Source organism: Plasmodium coatneyi, chromosome 13 (assembly GCF_001680005.1).
Source record: "Plasmodium coatneyi strain Hackeri chromosome 13, complete sequence".
NCBI lineage: Eukaryota > Apicomplexa > Aconoidasida > Haemosporida > Plasmodiidae > Plasmodium > Plasmodium coatneyi.
In genome coordinates, this window is record NC_033568.1 from 881,008 (window position 1) to 901,606 (window position 20,599).

At 45.4% G+C, this 20,599-nt stretch overlaps 7 protein-coding genes across 7 annotated transcripts; 5 read left to right on the forward strand and 2 right to left on the reverse strand.

Moving 5' to 3' along the window:
- Window positions 1-967: 967 nt before the first annotated feature.
- On the reverse strand, window positions 968-5,644 carry PCOAH_00049160 (Uncharacterized protein; the record flags this gene model as incomplete). The annotated part of the gene is made up of 1 exon (XM_020061699.1): window positions 968-5,644. One exon carries the CDS (start codon window positions 5,642-5,644, stop codon window positions 968-970), a length of 4,677 nt encoding a protein of 1,558 aa, XP_019917391.1.
- A 1,754-nt stretch (window positions 5,645-7,398) lies between these two features.
- Window positions 7,399-8,574, forward strand: PCOAH_00049170 (DnaJ domain-containing protein; the record flags this gene model as incomplete). Its single annotated transcript, XM_020061700.1, has 1 exon — window positions 7,399-8,574. The coding sequence occupies one exon, from the start codon at window positions 7,399-7,401 to the stop codon at window positions 8,572-8,574; it is 1,176 nt and encodes a 391-aa protein (XP_019917128.1).
- Window positions 8,575-9,420: 846 nt separating this feature from the next.
- PCOAH_00049180 (Uncharacterized protein) lies at window positions 9,421-10,338 on the forward strand (the record flags this gene model as incomplete). The annotated part of the gene is made up of 1 exon (XM_020061701.1): window positions 9,421-10,338. The coding sequence occupies one exon, from the start codon at window positions 9,421-9,423 to the stop codon at window positions 10,336-10,338; it is 918 nt and encodes a 305-aa protein (XP_019917329.1).
- Window positions 10,339-11,366: 1,028 nt separating this feature from the next.
- PCOAH_00049190 (Ribosomal protein) lies at window positions 11,367-13,975 on the forward strand (the record flags this gene model as incomplete). The annotated part of the gene is made up of 5 exons (XM_020061702.1): window positions 11,367-11,657; window positions 11,771-12,600; window positions 13,080-13,246; window positions 13,348-13,415; window positions 13,579-13,975. The coding sequence occupies 5 exons, from the start codon at window positions 11,367-11,369 to the stop codon at window positions 13,663-13,665; spliced, it is 1,443 nt and encodes a 480-aa protein (XP_019917211.1).
- Window positions 13,976-14,161: 186 nt separating this feature from the next.
- PCOAH_00049200 (Ctr copper transporter domain containing protein) lies at window positions 14,162-14,647 on the forward strand (the record flags this gene model as incomplete). Its single annotated transcript, XM_020061703.1, has 1 exon — window positions 14,162-14,647. One exon carries the CDS (start codon window positions 14,162-14,164, stop codon window positions 14,645-14,647), a length of 486 nt encoding a protein of 161 aa, XP_019917390.1.
- A 673-nt stretch (window positions 14,648-15,320) lies between these two features.
- On the forward strand, window positions 15,321-16,424 carry PCOAH_00049210 (Uncharacterized protein; the record flags this gene model as incomplete). Its single annotated transcript, XM_020061704.1, has 1 exon — window positions 15,321-16,424. The coding sequence occupies one exon, from the start codon at window positions 15,321-15,323 to the stop codon at window positions 16,422-16,424; it is 1,104 nt and encodes a 367-aa protein (XP_019917287.1).
- Window positions 16,425-17,032: 608 nt separating this feature from the next.
- On the reverse strand, window positions 17,033-20,328 carry PCOAH_00049220 (Uncharacterized protein; the record flags this gene model as incomplete). Its single annotated transcript, XM_020061705.1, has 7 exons — window positions 17,033-17,066; window positions 17,204-17,267; window positions 17,360-18,530; window positions 18,639-19,455; window positions 19,676-19,841; window positions 20,002-20,071; window positions 20,260-20,328. 7 exons carry the CDS (start codon window positions 20,326-20,328, stop codon window positions 17,033-17,035), a joined length of 2,391 nt encoding a protein of 796 aa, XP_019917186.1.
- Window positions 20,329-20,599: the final 271 nt, after the last annotated feature.

A 20,599-nucleotide genomic window follows, 5' to 3' on the forward strand; every position in this document is an offset into this window, starting at 1 on the left:
CACGGATTGTATGCGAGCCGTTGTGCAGGATGTTCCCATTTACACTACGTAGGATCCACTTTTTTTTTTTTTTTTTTTTTTCTTGTTGCTCCCTACGGTAGTGCCGTTTATGCAAAAAAAAAGAAAAGAATGGAGGGACGAATGCTTTAAAATGTTTTAACTTTGCAGGAGGGTTATCCTTTCCCCAATTTTTACTTTTGCTATGTTCCCATTTTTTTTTTTTTTTTCTTGCACTGTCCCTTATTTATATATTTATTTATCACCCTGTTGGACTTCCTACACATTTGAGGGGGTGTTAAAGGAGTTGTGCGAAATGAGACTCCACCCATGTAGGTGGTGAACAGAGGAAGAAACCACTGACGCGGTTACACATACAATATTCTGCGGCATTTCGAAGAGGCCTTAAAAGTGGGGCAGCCAACGTTGCATAGTAACGGTAGAGGATGGTGGAAACATCTTAACCGGGTGACAATTGGCAAAGGTGCCTTCCCCATTTTGCGTCCACTTTTTTTTCATCGCAATAGGGGGGTTAGCAATACGTATGTGTGTGTGTCATGTGTCTGACTGATCCCCCGTTTGTTGATTCCCTTTGTGTATGCCTTTTGGTCGAAACGGCCTCAACGGGGGGGGATACCGGCAACATTTGGAACGCCCACCCAGTTGCAATACTGCCGAGTAAAAAAGTTAACGCAATTGATCAGTTTAGTGCTGTTTCGAAGAGGCAGGTGGCATGCAAAGATGTGTGGATACGTCCGCTGATTCATGAACTGGCGTGACACGTGGGGTCACATTTCCCCACGGAACACACACAACACATTCAGGCGCATCACAGATAAAATTGCGCAAAAAAGAAAAAACGCCGCAGGGGGCAAAACGGAGGAGTTAAAAAATGAACTTTTCACCCATTCCATGCATTTTGCGTGCTAGTAAAAGTGACCCCCGTTGGGGTATTTTTCTTCCCCTCCTTTCACACAGTGGGGAAGTGAACCCCACGAAGCAAATCCCAGGCGTTACTCTTTATGTAGAGAATTAAGGCGTTAAAGTTACTGAGCGCAAGAGAGGAATTTACTGCGCTGGGGAGGCCTTCAGAACTGTTTGTAGTTTTTCCTGGATCTGCTTCCCCTGTGTCTTGGTTCACCTCCACAGGTACGTCACTCTGGACGACGTTACTGATGAAGGCGGGGTTAAATGTGATGAATACGTTTGGTCTCCAGGACATGCTTACCTTTTCATATTGTTCTGGTGCCTTACGAAGTTTTCGTTTTATTTTTTTTCGGAACCATTGAATGTCCATAATTTCGTTAAAGCACAGGGGGTTATACAGCACCGTTATCTGACATGAGAATTTCTTCTCCACGTTTTTTATAAAATGATCGAAGTAGCTTTTATACACAAGAAGCAACTCATACTTCTGCAACCCCTTCAGCATATCACAAACTTTTGTTGCCTTCATTTTGCTGACGTCGTCTAGGTAGGACAGATCGTACGCCTCGTCCATTCGGTACATCTGGTTCAGTGTTTGCGTGTTGTTTTCAGTCGTTGCTTTTTTATGATTTGCTGCGGTTGCTATGTTTTCGCTTTCCTTCGCATCTTCCATGTCTTCCTCCTTCTGGTTCGATTCTTGCGCTTGTTCCTTTTGCTGCTTCTTCTTCTTGCTGGGTGGGTTCGAGCTAGGCAGAACTCCCCCCGTTGGTGTGTCTTCTTCAATAACACCTGCCGACTCCTCCGCAACTTTAACCTTCTGCTTTAGCAAACTTAGGGACTTCTCCGGACGGTGGAAATTCAAAACCACATCGTAGTTCCTTCTCTCCATGAGAAAAAGGGATATCCAATTTTCCCTCTCAAAATTGACTTCCAGTTTTTTCACCATTTCGAGGGACTTGTTCGCCTCTGCAAGAATTAAGTCGAATAACTGGTGAGGCAGACTGATGAGCAGACAGTGCGGATCGTAGAGTGAACAAATCCAGAAGTTTTTTTTCACTTCTTTGTTTTTTTTTCTCGCATGGAAGGAGTTTATGAGCTTCACTTTATGTTCCTCCTTGAGGCAGTTATCGTAGTCCATTATTAGCGGTTTGTTCTGCCAATCGTAGCTGACCAGGAAGGACAGAAATTTCGTTAGTGCCGTTTTGGGACATATGGAAAAGGAGTCCAAGAATTCGTCTCCTCCGTCTGTCGTATCGATGGGGTCACCCAAATTGTCTGCCGCTGCTGTTCCTGAGCAGGCGTCTTCCTTCTTCGATTTGCCTACCTGATGTAGGCTGTTGTTTCCCTTTTTTCCCTTAGTAGGGTAGACAGTCGCTTTGGGGCTTTCCTTCCTCATGTCCGTGGAGCCCTTCTGTGCAGGAGCAATGACAACAAGAGGGTCATCCTCCCCACTGTCACTTGCGCTGGTGACACCAAGGGGGCTTCCCTCCAGGGGGAGTTTCTCCCTCTCACAGAGGGAACGATAATAGAGACGCTCTTCCGCCTTTTCCGTGTGGGTCATTCTCCTGTAAAGGCGACTCCACCGCATGAACAACGCATTTGGGGTGTTACTTCCAGGTAGGCCTTTCTGCAAAAGGAAGGCATTCTTCCTAGCGTGTTTTCTAAATTCCTCCGTGTACAGGTAAAAAAGAACGTTCTCGACCAAGTCATCACAGCATGAAATACCCTTCCCCATGAACCACAGCTTACATATCTTCACCGATAAATGGAAGGAAGAAAATTTCGTTGCGTAAAAATAAACGAAGGAAGAAACCAACGGTCTGAAAATATAGTTTTTTATTTTCTTCATATGATCTACCTGCTCAATTCTTACATCGTCCAGGTTTGTCACTTGGATGAGATTCCTCTCTATTACTTTACTGACAAAAATGTGTAATCTAAATACGACCAGCTTGGACGACACATCAAGACAGAAGTTTTTGTTCTCCACTTTTGCGAAAAAATTCTTCCCCTCAGAGGATAACTTATTGCAAATTATCCCTTTGGCATTTTCATAAATACGAAAAAAATTCTGCGCATTCTTATAGTTAACACTGTTGAACTTTATGTCTACAACAACGTCTATGACTTTTTTTTGGTTCCTCTTATACCCCAGATCGGTCATTTTAAGCAGGTCGTTTGAGCTACTCACGTTACACACGGTGAAAAGCTTCTCACTCAGACTGTATAGGACATTCTTCACTTCGTTGTATAAATCGCTAACGTTTTCGTAGTAGCTAAAATGGGCATCCTTCAACAACAAGGGGGAAGTAAGGTATACGAAGAAGGTTTTTTTTTTCACTCTCTTTCCACTGTATAGGTGAATTGCGTCATCCCTCTTTAGGGAATCCATCCTTTCATACAATCCCTCCTGCATAGTGGCTGCTTCATTAAACCTCATCATGCGTAGGATGCATTTGACCGCCTGCACGTGCACTGAGGGGGCTTTTCCCTCGTAGAGCTGGCTGAATAGGATTTCAAAAAAGGGGTTACCCACGTGGTGGTCCTCCTCCTCGCTCTCAGTACCATCATGTTGGCTGCTTGTGAAGTTCCTCTTCTTCCTAACCATTGTCATGCCGGGCTTCTTCCACTGCACCACCTCAAAAATGGTGTTGTTTTCGAACCTCCTAATGGTTACCTTATCGCCCCAGAAATGTTTAAAAACGGAGGTCCCTTCGGGGGTGTAAAGCTCCTTGGAAATATCCATCACCCTCATGACGTTGTTCGTCTTCAGGAAGAAGGTCACCCCTACTAGGGTTTTCCTAGTCAAAAGGATCTTCTTCGATCCGTTCTTCGATGCATCCTTCTGTTCTGCACCTGACGGGTCGGTGGCTTCTGCTCTGCGCCGCTTGCACGTGAGCAGCACGTCCTGGAAGAGGCTCTGCTGGAGGTTGCCCGAAATAATGGTGTGACCATCCTCTTCACCCGTTACACCGACTCCGTTGGATCTGTTCTCTTCACCCACTTCCTGCACTTCTCCAGGTGTGTCCCCCTCGTGAAGGCAAAAACGCACCAGACGGACGGCCACCTCACCCAAACGGTCAGCCAAGCCACGCACCAAATTTCGCCGCAGGGTAATTACCACCTCGTTGTAGTTGTGTAGGTAGTTGCTTACCAACAGGGGGAAGAACAACTGCTCCTCATAATTCACGGAAAAGCAATCATAATTCGATGCCAACACGTCGTATAATTTGCCGCAACGCAGGGAATACTCTGCCTTCTTCGCTTCCTCAATCAGCTCAGTGAGGGAGCAAAAAATGGACTGAAACGGGTCATACAATCCGTTGATCAGGAAGAGGTGTGGTCCCTGTGTTGGCGTTTCTCCTGATGAGCAGTTCCCCTTGTCCCGCTCCGAAGAGGTAAACATTCCGTTCCGATATTCATACACGTGGTTACATAAATCCATGCTGCTTAAGAAACTTATCGTTTTCTTAAAAATGAGGAAGGCGTCGGACCTCTCCAGTTTCTGTTCATGACAGACGTAGCTACAGATCAGTCCCAGTGTAAACGAGTTAATATCCGTATAGTGGAAGAAGTTTCCAATTTTACAACTCTCTCCTTGCTTCAGTTTTCCCTCACTCCTTTCATCACAAGTGGAGAAGGTATGCAGTAACCTCCTATTCAGACACCACAGCTTTAGTAATTTTACAGCCTGTCTGAACGCATCTACATTGGTGACACTCCTTTTTATTAAATCATCACACTCGATCAGGTGACACTCCGTCAGAATAAATTTTTTTAAAATGGTTCTTTTCGTGCAGAGCGTTTTTATTCTTTTTTTCAGCTGATCTTCCTCTGCCTGTGTTTTTTCTCCCGCTTTGATGGTCTTTCCACCGGTTCCTTTTTCTAGTCCCTTCTCTGCTCCCTTTCCATTTTTCGCATTTTTTGCATTTTTTTTCTTTTTCCCCTTTGCCTCACCCGCATTCGTTTTTTCCTCCACCTGGTTGGAGTTCCTCTCCAGTGTGCCCGCATAGCACTTCCTATACACCTGTAGCAGACTCGAGGTGACCTTCTTCGAGGGGTAAAGAATCAAGTGGATATTCCCGACGTGCTTCTCCCTCTTATAAACGGTGAGGACCAGAATCGACTTGGAGTTGTTCAACCACGTCTTCACCCCCACGCGAATGTCTACACTGTGCGATAAGTTCTGTTCGTTTAAATTGTGTAGAAAATTTTTGGAGAAAAAAAAATTCTTTAATACAATAAGGAACAGGTTATGATACTGAGGAAGGTTCCTGTATTTGCACTTCCTTCCCAATTTAATGTTTAAAGTGTATTCGAATCCTAGGTCTATGTTCAGGTGGCTGTTAAGCATTGTGTTGTTTTTGTAACTGCCCAATATTTTTCCCCTTTTCAGTTTAATACTTTTCGCATACGGCTCATTGAATTCGTTTTTCTCATCCTGCAGGTAGTTGGTTAGTTCGTCTTCCAAGTTGGCCACAAAATTTACCGTTGCATCTTTTATTAATGTGAGGAGAGTAACATTGGTGACGTTTTTTTTGTGATAATTCAACCCTAGTAATATATCGTTTAGTTTTTCCACCTGGTCATCACCGTTCGTATCTTCGTAACTTCCATTCTGCTCTTTTGCTAGGACCTTCAGCTTTTCCTCATCCACGTCTTTCAGAGGGGCCTCCACGCTCAGCTCGAAGGTCACTTCACTCGATCCTGGGCGTGGCATGGCGGTACAAAAGGTGGGACACAAAAAAGGCAACAGCTTTACATACAGGGAGGCGATTCTTTGTAATATGTATGCCTTCTCAGAAGCGGTCCCTACCAAGGGAGTGTTTTTCCCGCTTTATGTAGATTTGAAGGGGTACCCCCTTTCCTAATGTGTTGTACTAAGCAGGTGGAGTCGGCTACGTATAATAGCCTCTCTTCCTTGCAAATACAAAGCAGCTATGTAGGCGTTCTTTTTTTTTATTTAAAATTAAAAACAATGCCGCTAAACAGTTGCTCCTCTTTCCCGCGGTCGTTCAACCGTTGCGTCGTTTTGCGGCCACGTGGCAGCGTTTCCTTTCGCACATTCATGCGTAGTTGAACGCGTACGTCACGTAGGACCGCACAAGCGATGGTGGGTCATTCCTGTTTGGCGTTCCCCGTGACCACAAAACGAAGGCAGTTCTTCTTCTTCAGCGGAATCCTCTACACGGTGGTGAAGCGGCGGATACGTATTCAAAAGTCAGTTTTTTTTTTTTTTTTTTTTTTTTTTTCTTATGCGCTGCTGGGTTAGGCAATGAAGAAGTAAATCAGCCCACCCGTCGGTCGCTTACCGAGCGGTGAAGTTTTTTTCGGTCAGGAGGCGTTTATTCCTCCGTTGTGCGGGCAAACCATATGGTGTTATCGTTTCGGGCCCGATGTGAAGTGTACCCACATTTATATATATTTATGCATGAGGGGAAGAAGCGATGAATCAAAGAAGTAGCTTGCCGACCCCGCTTCCTTTGGACCAAATGGGTACGGTGCCGCCCTGTTGTTGCCCCCTTTTCTTTGGAGGACACACATTAACGCGGTATGCGCAGAAGGGGGAGTAAGCAATTCCTGGCCAAGTACGCACACAATGAAAAAAAAAAAAAAAACGGAAAAAAAATGGCTTACCGATGAGGTTCACACTGAAGTTACGCCGCTCCCCCTGGTCGACGCAGCAACACTGTAGAGTGAGGTCAGCCATTGTGGCTTCTCCCCCCGCCAACACATAACACAAAATATCGCCGCACTGCACGCCCCAGGTGAAGGGTTTATTCGGCGAGGTACGCATAACGGGAGAAGCGAAAAAGAGAAAGGGAAAATTATCCCCCCCCGTTTTTTTTTTTTTTTTTTTTTTTTCCCTTTTCCATTTTATTTTTCTTCACCTTCCCATTTTTGAGTGACCAAATTGTGAAAATTCAGTTCTTGCCTATTAACTTCGTAACACGTTTTTTTTTTTCCCCACCTCAAACGTTTACGATGCTTGGTTACTCCTTTTTCTGTACTTTGGCTGCCACCCGCGTAGCCGTGTAGCGAAGTTGCCACGTAGTGACGTAGTGGCTGAGTTGCCCCATCGGGGGAAGCAGAAGAAGTCTTACTGACCAGCATGCTTGCCCAGTTTTTTCACGTAACGAATGAACCAATGAACCAATAATGAGTAGGGCATCTATTTTTGCTTATCTCATTTTCCCCCGTCCAGTAGCTAATGCAGGTAAAAAGGGGAAAGTAAAATAAAAAAAAAAAGACCCCTTCTCTCAACCGGTGGCCCCCCTTATCTGACGTGACTTGGATCCTACTTCGGGGTTAAGCTGCTTCGTCCTGACGGCATGCGAATTGGGAAAGAAGGTGCCTCGTGGGGGGGATGAACTGCTAAAACGGGACATTACATCGAGACACAAAGGAGGATTCCTTCGTCTGTTGCATCGTTTGGTGTAGCTTCCTGCTCACTTCCCCGTAGCTCCTCCCACCATGGATGCAGACGGGTCATTCATCCCCAAGGAGCTGGTCGGGAAGGACATCTACCAAATCTTGGGTCTCACCTTCCAAGACGCAGGGAAGGACAACATAAAAAATATAATAAGGAAGAGGTACCTGAAATGTGCGCTGGTTCTGCACCCCGACAAGGTGGAGGGCGGCTCCAAGGGGAGTGGCCCCGTTGGAAGTGGCCCCGCTGGAAGTGGAACACAGACGAACGGTTCAAGCACGTCCAACATGGACAGATTCAACACGCTCAAGTGCGCCTACGAATTTTTAATGAACGAACAACTGAGGAATAAATACAACCTGTACGTCACACAGCAGAAGATGAAAATAAAAAAAAATGCCGCAACTAGCAGTAACATCAGTCTGAATCGCTTTTTCGACAAGAAAAAACTTGACGCACAGCAGAAGGAAAAGTGGGCATTCAAAAGGAAACTGGAGGCACGAGAGAGGGAGGTGGCAAAGGACAGAGGAAAGAAAAAATGGAAAGGCAGTGCAGCAAAATGGCAACACAGTGGAAAGGCAGGTGATCCCACGGCGGGCAGTTACCGCAACGGGAAGAACAATCGGAAAAAAAAAAATTGGCATCAAAATGGACAGCAAAATGCGCAACAAAATGCGGCACGCAGAGAACGGAACAATTTAGAAAAAATCAAAGCGCAGAATGAGGATTTTGTAAGAACCCACTCCGCACACCACCCCGGTCAGAATAAACGCCAAAGGGACGTCCCTGAAGGGGAAGACGGAGACGACAGGGACAGAGTTATAGAAATTTACCTGCACAACTATCCACGCAACGTCGACCTGCTGCAAAGGTACATTGATCAGAAAGAATTCTTAACCTTCTTCCTCGACTTTAACTTCCAAAAGTATTCCCTGAACAGAAATGAGGAACAGACGCAGAGTGAAAGGAGGGTTGGTCTGTTCTCCTTCAGTCATCGCAGTGAGGCCATTCGTGCGTACTTGCACTTTAAAAAAAATGGCAAACACATTGATCGAAATTTTAAACTGAGGCTGGCCGTGCCGTGCAAGGAGGGAGGAGAAATCCGCTCAGAGGGTCAAAGTCCCCAAAAGGGGGGAGAGAACGACACAGGCGCCAAGGACAACGTCGACAGGATGATGAACGAAATGGTAGACGAACTCGACAAGATGTTTTCCCTCTGAGGAGACCACCGATTAAGGTGGTCCCCCCAAAGTTGTGTCAAAGAGACGTATTTACCCGCTCTATGCGTGACCTCCACGGGGGACCATTTGAGAAAGGGTTTTCCCACAGGCGATCCCGCAACTGTCACCTTCAAAGAAGCTGCGCTGGTTGTATATCATCATATTGTACCATACTGGAATGCATACTGGCATGCATTCGTGTTTTTTTTTTTTTTTTTTTGTTGTTTTGTCACAGGTTAACACATATACCACGCGTTTGTATTTGTTTGTCCTTTTTTTTTTTTTTTTTTTTTCGCTCCCCTGTGTGGGACTAATTACCCATTTGTCCCCCCTTGGAGGGGAAACACAAAAAAATGTAGCACATTGCTTATTCACCTATTTTGTGAACAAATTTTAATTTAAGCAGTCCATTTGGCGGCATACCAGCGGTAGTCACCACGCACTATTCATCACTTACTGATGAGCGTGCCGGTGAAGGGCGTCGTCCCCCCCAGGTTGCACCGTCCTCTGTTGTCCATTTTTTTGTTGTATGCCGCATGAACATGTGGGCGGAGGTGCACACCTGCGCGAAGTGGAACTGCTAACCGGTGAGCGTTAAAAAAAAAAAAAAAATGTGTAAAAGTGTAGTAAAGCGAAAAAAAAAAAAAAATAAACAAATAAGTAAAACGTAATTGAAGCAGAACAAAGTATGTCTACTTCATTGGGCCCCCTTCGTTTAGTCACCCCCGCGTCCATTTTTTTTTTCCATTTTCGCGGCACGTTTTCTCCTCTGCAGAGAAAGCGGGGCGTCCTTTTCGCAGCACAGCGGTGAAACTGCGTCACCGTATCACCACACCACCGTTCAACATGATAGCGCAGAGCGAAGAGGCCCGGCTGAAGCAGCTAGTGGGCAAGCTAAAAAGTCAGGGTATGTTCGACGAGGTGCAGAAAAACACGGTGGACAAAAATATAGTAAAAAAAATAGCAATCCTGTACGACGTCTTCAAACGAATAAACGAGGGAAGCGCATCCATTTGCGGGAGCAGCAACTCCGATTTCATATACACCAGTGACATTAAGCATGCATTAAAATACGACGACTTCGTTCGGGTGCGGTTCCACATAATCCCGGTGGAAAGAAAAAAAGGAATGCTCCACTTAGGAGAGGAGGAAAAAAATTACCACTTTATTGAAAATATGAATCACATCGTAAGTAACATATACAACCCCTCCAGTTACGACCAGTTCTTAAATAACCGAGTGCAGGAAGACAAGGACAAACTAACCTGCATGATGAAGTGCCTTAACGAAATAGAGTCTGCATATATATACCGGTACCGTAGTGACAACAATATTAAAATAACGTTTGAAATTTTCTGTCACAATTTTTACACATTCTTATCATACGATTATAAGAGGAAGTCGTGCATACAAAACTTTTGCAACAAATACGCCAACGTGGAAGTGACAAACCCCTTTCAGTTGTCCACTCCTCAGAATATGTTTCACATAAATTCGATTGGGACTGTCATGCATCCGTCAGCTGATCAGTATGAAAGGGACACTTTAGAGAAACTTAAGCCCTTCATTCTGGAGTCGCTCGAAATGGTCAAGGAGTTTCACGGAACAGGTGATGAGAGGAAGCCTCCCTTTGGAGGGGCCCAACTGGACAACGACTTTTTCGTTAAAAATACCCACTACGAGGATGACATGCGGAACCTCATTAAAATGGAGAGGGCCGCCAACGAGTATAGGCGCTTGCGTACGGGCCTGGCAAAGCGGTAATCGGTTTGGCAGCATTGCCGCGTAGCTGCTTTACCACGCTGGGTGAACGAACCAAGGATGTCGCAAAATGTGCATCCCACAAACGCTTCCACCGTGCAGCTATTTTTTTTTTTTTTTTTTTTTTTTTTTCCACCGCGATAGTGCAATCGTGCCCACCTCTCTTTTTGCATCCTTCCCGAATTGCAACTTTTTCTCCATCCCGGGGAAGGCCCCAACGTAACATGTTTGACGACAAGTTCGCCACAGCTGGAGGGTCCCCCATCCGTTCCAGCGGTGAACCATTTTTCTGTTGCTAGGGAAGCGGGACTACACATCAATGTGCCCCACCTCAGAGGTGACGACTTAGCCAACCGAGTGGTGCACCCCTCACACGCATTTCTCCAAAGGACCACTCTCCACAGAAATGCATTCGAAGGAACAAACCACAGCACAGTATATTAGAAGTGGGAGAACAACTGCACACTCCTCCCCATATCGACATGGTTCGAAATTGTGCACTTGATTTTTTTTTTTAGTTGTTTTTTTTTGGGAGGCCTTTCCCAACAGAGAGAGGAACGTAGCATACAGTAGCATCTACGGTTGACCCTTCAGGATGGACCGCGCCCGGGGAACGCTCCTCGGGGTGGCTGCTCGACAGTGGAACACCCTCTGGTTGGGGGGTGCACACTTTGGCATGTCCCCCGTGGGTCTCAACCGTACGTGTAAGTAGTGTATCCCCTGCGGCTGTCCTGTCACACAGTTGTCACAACAAATTGTACCGCTGCAACATGCTACGTGCAACGTGCTCCGTGCGATGATGTGCATGTTCCTCTCCACATGCATTAATTTTTCCATTTCGCCCACCCCGTAACCTTCAGCGAACCGAGGCATGACGTACTACCCCTGCCGCAGACAGGAGGGGCACAAAATAGTATGTTAAAAAAAGTTGCGGCGGTCAACCCGTGCACATAATACATACGACAGGGCATACCTCGCTTACACCTGCATACATGACATACACCTGGTTTACCCCACACACACAGGAACTGATGATGGGAAAACACCGGAAGAGGAAAATCAACCCCCCCCTCTACCCAGTCCACCCAAACGAGGAAAAAAAAAAAAACCTTAACAATTTTATAACCTACAAGGATTTGAAAATACGCTGGAGAAACACCTCCAAAAATTATAGGAAAAAAGTGACCATTGCGAGGAAGTGGAAGAACTTGCATTGCATCCTTCCGATGAATAAACAATCGTGCATTTTTATTCTGCACAAGAATTTGCCCTACACTCGCTTTAAAGGGAGGGATGCCTCCATGGGGGGGCCCATCAAACAGGTAATACAAAACGGTGTATAGGTATGCACAAACGGGGGTAGTGAAGTGGCACCCATGCGTATGTACTGACGTGTCTACATAGTTACACAATTATGTACCACTTTTCCCTTCAGATAAGTGATAACCCAGAGGGAGGTTTTCCCAATGGTGTTGCCACACCGCCATGTGCAAAAACGAATGGCACGCTGAGCAGACGCAGGAAGGCCAAATATAGGAATTCGACACGGGTATGCCACGCAGAGGGGGAGGCAGGTAAGCCAAATGATGAACCACATCAACTGAGTCACCCCGACGAAGTGGATCCCATCCCCCAAGGTGACTTCACAACCCAATTGAACTACCATGAGGTACCTCCTAGCGACGTGCAGCACCTGCTCCGAAAAGGAACAGAAGATCTGTTCTGCATTTTCAAGTCAAATTTTATAAGTGAGCATAAAGTAACCATTGGGGATATTGTACAGACGGAGAAGTTACATCGAAGGAAGGCAGGCGATGTCATATACTTTGGAACGGTCCTCCTCGTAGGGTCCAAAGATTTTACAATAATTGGAAAACCCACTGTGCCCTACTGTAGAGTGAAAGCCACAATAGAACAGATAACCCTAAGCAAAGAAATCCTAAGCTTCCGATATAAAAAGGTCAGGAGGTCAAGTAGGTTCCTCCGAATAAAACATTGGATCACTATTCTCAGAATTGATGACATAATTATCGACACAAAACAGCCAGTGAAAGATGAACGGAAGAAACCTCTACAAATTTTGGACCTGTGGGCAAATAGATGGCTGTACGAAAAGGAACTGAATTTTATTAAGTTTAACGAAAGTGGCACTGCCCCTTTAGCGGAACAGATTTACGACCTAGTGGAACACCAACCGAATACTTTACATCGGAGGGGACTTACCGACTGTTATCGCTTTTACCCTGACCCGAGAGTCCCTCACACGTATTAGGGTTTGGCAGTACCGACCCTCCGTGCAGGCACAAAATTGTGTAGCCCTCCCCCCCGCAAGGGTGTGACAATTGCGCTGATGTAACGATCTGGGTGAACGTCATGTATGTATATCATTGCGTGCTTGTTTTTTCCGCGCCATTTATTCTTTTCGGCAGCGCAATGCTCTTCCCCTTTTTTTTTCCCTCCTCGGGGTGCAATTATATGTATGCGCCGCGCCGTGCTCCAACCGAATGAACCCTCCCGATGAGGAATCTCCTTCCGCGAAAAAATTCCCCAGAGGTGATCTCAACTGCTACGTTAACTGCGTACAGTTCGCATTTTACAAGAAAAAAAAAAAAAAAAAAAAAATAGGCACAATCTGAATCATAATCACAATCCGAATCGCTATGCTATTCACACCCACCGTACAATGCGAATGCAGAGAAACGCCGAGCGGAACACTTGTGTTAACCCCCCTCCCATTTGCACAGAAGCCCCTACGGCGTAGCACACGTGGCGCATACTATGGGGGTGAAGTTCGAGTTCTTCAGATTTTTCAAGCTGAACTACTACGCCTTTTACGTGAAGAAGGAAAAGCTTTACACCTTTCTGCATACCACCACGGCGTATTCCCTCGTGGGCGTCACCATATACCTGGGTTAGTTTGCAATTCTGCCAAGCTGCGAAATGTAGTTGCCATACTGTAACGTCCATAGTTTATTGGTGGGTCCACCTCATGCGCGCCCTTCTCCCCCACAGGATACTCCTTCTTTCACATGTGGAACGACGCGGTACACTACTCCTACAAGCACTACATGAGGAAGGAAGTAAGTACGAGTGAAGCGTGAACACAGGGCTGTTACATGCATTCCACAAGGAAGTGACAAGTGTGGATGTCACCGCAGTCGTTGCCATTAACGCCTGCTAACAGAAGACCATATCTTCATAAATACATATTTATTATATTTTCTTTTCACCCACCTGTCGAAGAAACAACGCAAAGAACTGTACGATAAAATTAGGATCGCTCGGGAGAATGGTCTCATCCCGAAGAGCCAAGTTGATCTCTCCAGATAATCAGCAGATTGGACAGGCAACTAGCCAAAATATGTAACCAATCAAATTAGCTAGTCAAAAAAAAAAAAAAAAAAAAAGTGCACACATTTTGTGCGAGTCAAAAGGAATACTCTTCTAAGAAAAACAACCAATGCAGAGAACACCCGTTCAAGGGGTTAAGGCGAATCTCCACGACTATTTTATAGCGATCCCAGGGGATGCTTCTCCCAACTGTACAATCACATTTGTCGAATAAGTAAAACCAAACAGGTTACAGACGCAGAAAATATTACCTGAACAGGTCAGCTTATTTGCAGTCAGGTAGAGCTAAAAAAAAAAAAAAAAAAAAAAAGCGCGTACAACATTCCCCTCACGTCATAAAGGATCCTACACAGTTGCACAAAATCAAGCCAACAGAACAGATTAACCTTTCCAAACAGACACCACGGAGAAGAGTCACCTATCCGTGAGAAGACACGCAAAAGGGAAACAAACACATAATTAGTTAAACGTGAAAATGAAGAGGAAAACACACAACTTGTGGTTTTTTATTCTTCCCCTTTTTTATGCCCTCCTGCCGACACAAATTGAAAGCAACTGTTGTCATAGCGCCAAAAGCAAAGATGGCTACCCATTGCCCATGTATTTTTCCAACAATATAAATATAAAGTTTTTATTTGATTTTTTGCAAGTGAAGAATGAGAGCGAATTTTTCCTCTGCAACGTTGTTTGTATTCTGTTGGGCTTCCTATCTGTGTATGTTAAAGTGTTGAAGAAAAAAGCTTTTACGGAAAGTTCGAATGGATTAAAGACCAAGCTGGACATGCTAAGCATCCTCTTTTCTGGCAAAAGTGCTGTGTACGGGTGGTTGTCTTTTCTCAATTACACAATTGACTTTCTGCTGATGCTTATCGTTATGACTTTCAACGTGTTCATCTTTTTAAGTACCATTTTGGGGGTGGCCTGTGGCTACTTTTTTTACGGCCACCGGTTAGCGCTGTGAGGAGCGGCGCAACACCCCATGGTAGTTTTTTTTTTTTTTTTAACCCATCGTTAAAAAACATCCGCACCCGTCCCTTTATAAGAACTCTACATTTTCATCCTTAAAAGGGAAAATAAAAACCGCCCCAAGTGCGACGTCACGCCAATTTTGGAAGGGGAAAAAAAAAAATACCAATTGGGGAAAGAAGGGAAATACAGCAATTGTGTAATTTCCCCGTGTGCCGCACTTTTAACCACCTCTTCTTTTTTTTTTTTTTTTCCATTTTAACAAGCAGGTAATTCCCTTTTTAAGCGTGCAGCAGGGCAAAGCACATTCACCCAAAAGTGCATACCACACCACGTCGCATGGTGTCGTATCTGATTTGTGCGCAAAAAAGCGGGGTTCCCTGCCTGCCTACTCGTGATTGTAATTGGGAAAATAGTGCTCCCCATTTTTTTTGCAGATTTTCAATTTCCGTTGTTATTCTGCATTTCTGGGACGCGTCACTCTTTTTGTTTTAATTGTACGCAAAGGTGGAATAAATTTTTTTTTTTTTTGTTCTTTCTTTATCTCTTCTGGGGGGAGGACAAACTTGTGTTTCCAGCGTTGTTCCATTATTTCCCTCGTTATTAAATTGTTCCTCTGTAGTTGCCACAACGTTGCTTCCTCACCGCTGTTCCCGCATGTGAACAAAATGGACTCAACAAATATTAAACGGGGGCTAAGCAATGAGAACAGCAGTGCACACAGTGCCGAGGGGAAGGGGGAAGTGACACCGACTGGAAAGGAGGCAGAACTGCAGGTGGGGGGGATGCACACGGATGTGGATACGATTGAGGGTGGCACAGCTAAAGATGCGCAAAGACAAAAGGGGCGGAAAGGGGGGACCCAAGAGCAAGGCGATAGTAGAGAGGCGAGCTTCAAAAGGGAGAGCGACCTGACGGATGACCAGCGAACCGACCGGAAGAAGAGCCAAGGACAGAGTGAAAACCCCACCATTCGCAGCGACGTCGAATTTCACAAACTGTACGAAAGCGATGACAACAATTTTGTGTCCCCCCGGCACAGCTCCACTAGCGAATCTGTAAAAAAAGAGGACCTAAACAAAGAGAGAAAAAAAAAAAAAAACAACAACATGATGCTTAACACAACCATGTTGCAGTCATACATTCACAGAAGCTACGACAAAGTATCGAATGCTTTTATTAAAACGTCCAAATCGTTGCTCAAGAGGACGAATAATAACATTGCCTATTTGGAGGACGGGGCAGACAGGGGGGAAGCACGTCCAAAAGGGGGAAGCTCCAGCCAGGTCGATGCGAGAAGCAAAGTTAAAAACGCCAGGGTAAGACTTCTCAGAAATTGTCTTATCGGATCAGCAAATCGGATGGAAAGTCAAACGGCGAGTTTATCGAATGATCTGTCAGCCTGTCATGAGCCCGACGAGGATACCTTCTTCACCGAGAATTTCGACCTAATAAATAAAACGTTAAGAGAAGATAATAAGTGGGGGGAGGAGAATAAAGAGCGAATGATGGGAAAGTGCAAAAACCTACTCGAAAGCAATGACACCGTGAAGTTGTACAACGAAATTGATGACCTCTACGAGGAGAGGATTCTTCTCGTCAAATTTATTAACTACTACATGGATATAAATGAGAAGCACCAACGTGAACTCCAAAAAATCCAGACGTCCTACGAGATTCTGCTCACAGAGAATGAGCAGCTCAGTCAGAACAACATCACGCTGAAGAGGCACATTGATTTGTTGCGCTCAGGGGATACACACGCGCCATGAACACAGCGAACGGAAACGTGAACGTGAACGTATCAGACGTTTCGGCTGACCCAGAAAGCAGCTCGTCACTGCCCTTTGTGCCTACGTCAATTGGCTCATGCGTAGAGCAAGTGAACAACCTACCCTAAATAACCCACAAACATACTTAACTGATTACTACACCGTGTCTATCCCTTTTGCCTATCTCCCTCCAACACATATGTGCACACACAAACGGTTGGCTGAGTTCGTAGCAAATTTGAAGAATTTTTTTTTTTTTTTTTTTTAATCAACTTTACAACGGGGGAACAACATCGCATGAAGTAACTGCCCAGGTGATGTGCCTCAAGTGACACCCGCTTTTGCAGTTCGTCCACACAGCAAAGTGAACCAATCGGGGGAGGATACGCGAAAAAAAAAAAAAGGGGGAAACAGGTGCGCGCACTGCCCCACGAAAAAATTCACAAGTAATTTAAAAGTTAACCATTTCACGCGAAAGACGCAAAAAAACGGATTAACGAGAAAATTCAAAAATGAAAAGATATTTAAACAATTTTCCTATTTGTTTTTTTTTTTTGAAAAATTAAAAAAAAAAAAAATGGCTAGACATTTTAATGCAACTTCGCGTGTCACAGCATTCCTCGGCTCATCTTCCTATCGTACCTGCGCGAGGAAAAAAAAAAGAACATTGGTGAGGATCACTAGGTCGATCCGATTGGGGTGGTCGAGCTCTCCTGACAAGCTGCTCAGCTCAGCGGTCTAACTAGGGGACGTTCCGCTTTTCCATTTTTCCCTCTTACTGTCGCCTGTGGGACTTCCCCTTGTTGGTCGTCTTCTTCATGTAGTACCGCTTGGTCCTGTTCGCTACGGGGGAGAAGGTAAGGTGCATGTGTGGAGATCGTTAGTTATAGTGCACAGAAACGGGCGTGCTGAAGAAGCACATCTTTTCTTATTACCTCCGTCGGAACATGCGTCTCCCTTCGGCTCGCCTTTTGCACCGTCTGCACCCTCAGGAGTCCTAGTGCCATGCTGCTGCCGGGGCGGCCTGCCTCTGCTAAAGGTTCCTTGTCCCTGCTTGGCATGCCCACGTGAGTCAGAAACACCACGTCGATCAGCAACGCCACGTCGACCAGCAACACCACGCCGGTCAGTAACCCCCCCTCGAGCAGTAACACCACGCCTGTCAGCAAAACCATGCCTGTCAGTAACACCACGTGGGAGGCCGCCATCGCTGCCGCCGCTCCCGTCTTCACAATTCCTCCTGTACGACGTGCAAGGCAACCCCTCATTCTGCATTTCTTCCAGTGAGCCATCCTCTGGAAAGGCATCAGAACTGCTTGACCTATCCAGGAGGTCGTAAATTTTGTTCTTATTTTCTTCCCCCAGGTCATCATTGGTGTATCTGCTTTTGCTGCTTTTCCTTCTGTGGGACTTTTCCCTTCGTGTTCGTTCGCGCAGCACGTCTAGGATGTTCCTCTGTCTATGCTTTGCAGGTGCGTGCTGTTTGTCCCACTCGACAAGGTCGGCACGGCGTCCATCATCCCCACGTCTGCTACGACTACTTATGTCATCACTACTTAGGTTATCACTACTTACACTGTGGCTGCTTAGACCATCGCTACTGACGCTGTGATTACTTGTTCCCGTTCCCACCCCCGTGGCCAGCACCTCCTCCACAGCTTTGCAGACGTCGAAGTTGTTCCTCCTCAGAACCTTCAGAACAACACCTTCGTCCTCCAAACTGGTAACCTCCATGACACGTTCGATCTCCTGTCGATATTTTATGCGGCACATTCTGTTCACTCTCTTTTTACTATTCACTTGTAAAAGTCCGTTCAGGTAGAAATAAAAATGTATATCCAGTTTACCCTTTAGGACAAACGTTTGGAGGAACCTCCAGTTGCATAGCTGCATGTCGTTTCGTAAAAAGTACAACAGGTTCATTTGTTCACTTGCCTGCTTCAGCATATCGACAATAATGGAGACGATTACCAGTTTGTTCTTTTCGTTCCCGTGTAGGAGAACATACTTCATCATCATGGTTAGCACTTGCGCGAAGAGGTGCCGCAGGTAGAGCAAGTCCTTGCGTGCGGGCTCCTTCAGGGTGTCCTCATACAGGTGGTGAATCTGCCATAAGGGGGGGAAGAAAGTGAAACAAGTGAATTCGTGATGATGACGTTGTCGTAGGTTGGGAACGCGCTGTCAAGATGAAGACCCTTCTTCTACTATGCCTACCATTTCGAAGTAAGTCTGCACCACCAAGTGGAGGAAGGAACTGCCACTGGAGCCCTCCTCCCCCTTTAAAATCTCCGGCGCAGAAGTGGACAGAGAGAAGGACCCCACGTCCACCCCACGATAAAACATCAACCTTAGGAGAATCAAATCGTTCGTCTGTTTATTCTGGTTGCGATCGAAGTAATTGAATGGGTGAAAAAATTTTACGAAACAAAAAACAGCAACTATAAACTCGTTAATCTTAAACAGAAGGTTCTGTAGACTCCCCCTGTTGTGTGCATAACGTTCGATCTGCTCCTTCACAGACTTCACCTCCTCGTACAGGAATGAGAAATACTTACTTACGCTCAGGAAATTAATTCTGTTCAATTTGTATGCCTCGTTTAGCAATTTTTTTATTTCCTTTTTTCTCTTTTTCGATCGATGGAACATCATGATGATGTCCATAAAAATGTGTATTTTTATGAAACTCGATTTTATTGTACTCATTTCCCGCCTGTCCTTGTTCAGGTAAATTCTGAACAATTTAATGTAAAGCTCAAAAATGTGTCTATCGAATGGGGAGCGCTCCCTTTCCTCATCCGGTCGATCGAACGGCAAGTCGTAACTTCTATTCGGACTTAACAAATGGGAAAAGAAGAACGAAGTCAATGACCCATTCCTCTTCACGGTCGCGATGATGTACTCATCGCTTTGTTGCAAAAGGTAGTCAAAACATCTCTCCACAAAGGAAAAGTACAGTTCACGCTTTTCTTCCTCCACGTCCTTCGCTTCCACGTAGAGAAAGGGCTCCTTGAAGTGGCCCTTCTGTTCCATCCTAAGGAGGGGTAAACCCAAAAGAAAAAAAAAAAAAAAAAAAAAAAAAAGGGGAAAAATCCTCCACAAGAATGGTCCAATGGAATGGTTATGAGAAACACCCCCCCAAAAGATTCACCCAACAGTTCCTGCCAAACGGTGCAACACCAGACAACTATCCTTGCCCAGCCAAGCCTCGCATGTTCGATCCTCCCGTTTTAATCCTTTCTAAGGAGCTCTACTTCTGGTTCTCTCTCCTCAACTTCGACTTCATAACCCCGTCCAGTACGTTCATATTTGACAGCTCCGCGTTATCCTTCGAGCGATTTTTTATGAAGTAGTCACATTCAAGGTATCTCTGTGTGCAATTCCAGATGCACTTCTTGTTCGTGTTGCTCAGGCTTTTTTCTGAGATGGGGTAAGAAAAGGTAACAAGGGTGAGTTGTCTCCCGTTCGGCCATGCGTGACTACAACACGTTTCCACATCTATCAACCCTTATTCATACGTACTGTCACTTTTTGTCAATTTTTTTTTTTTTTTTTTTTTTTTTTTTTCTTTATGGCTTACCCGGGTAGCTCACGCATTTATCGAAGCAGTAGGACGATATCTTGCAGGTCTCCTTGAAGGAGCTTATTATCTGCTCGGTGGGAATGGGAAGGAGTACACGGTAAAGAGTGAATCGCTGGACAACGTCCCCCACTGGGGGGAGATTCCCACTCCGATCAATCACACACAGGCACAGGTTTGTGACGACGCTCACACGTTCCAGCGTGCATCTACGTGAGGCACACCCACCGCAACACCATCCACAAAAGAGAGACGTACCTTGTTTAGGGTGTTCAGTTGGGATAGGAAATTATTCACGTTGCTATCATCCTTGGTATCGTTATCCATTGTTAGGTAAAGCGGGTTGGCATGCACGGACGGTGTAGCGTATTCTTCACTGCTGGTCGATCCGTTCCTCTTTTAACCGTACGATATGTTCTCATGTCCTCACAAGTAGTTGTAGGAAGGCAACGTTCACTTCGTTCAACAGCGTGTACGTCTCGTCACCTTTTAAATGCATTCCTTTATAATAGGTTGCTCGATAAAGTAACATGAAAAAATCGTAAAAACGGTAAAACGACGTCTCGATGTTTTCTCATCATTTAGGGCACTTGATGCG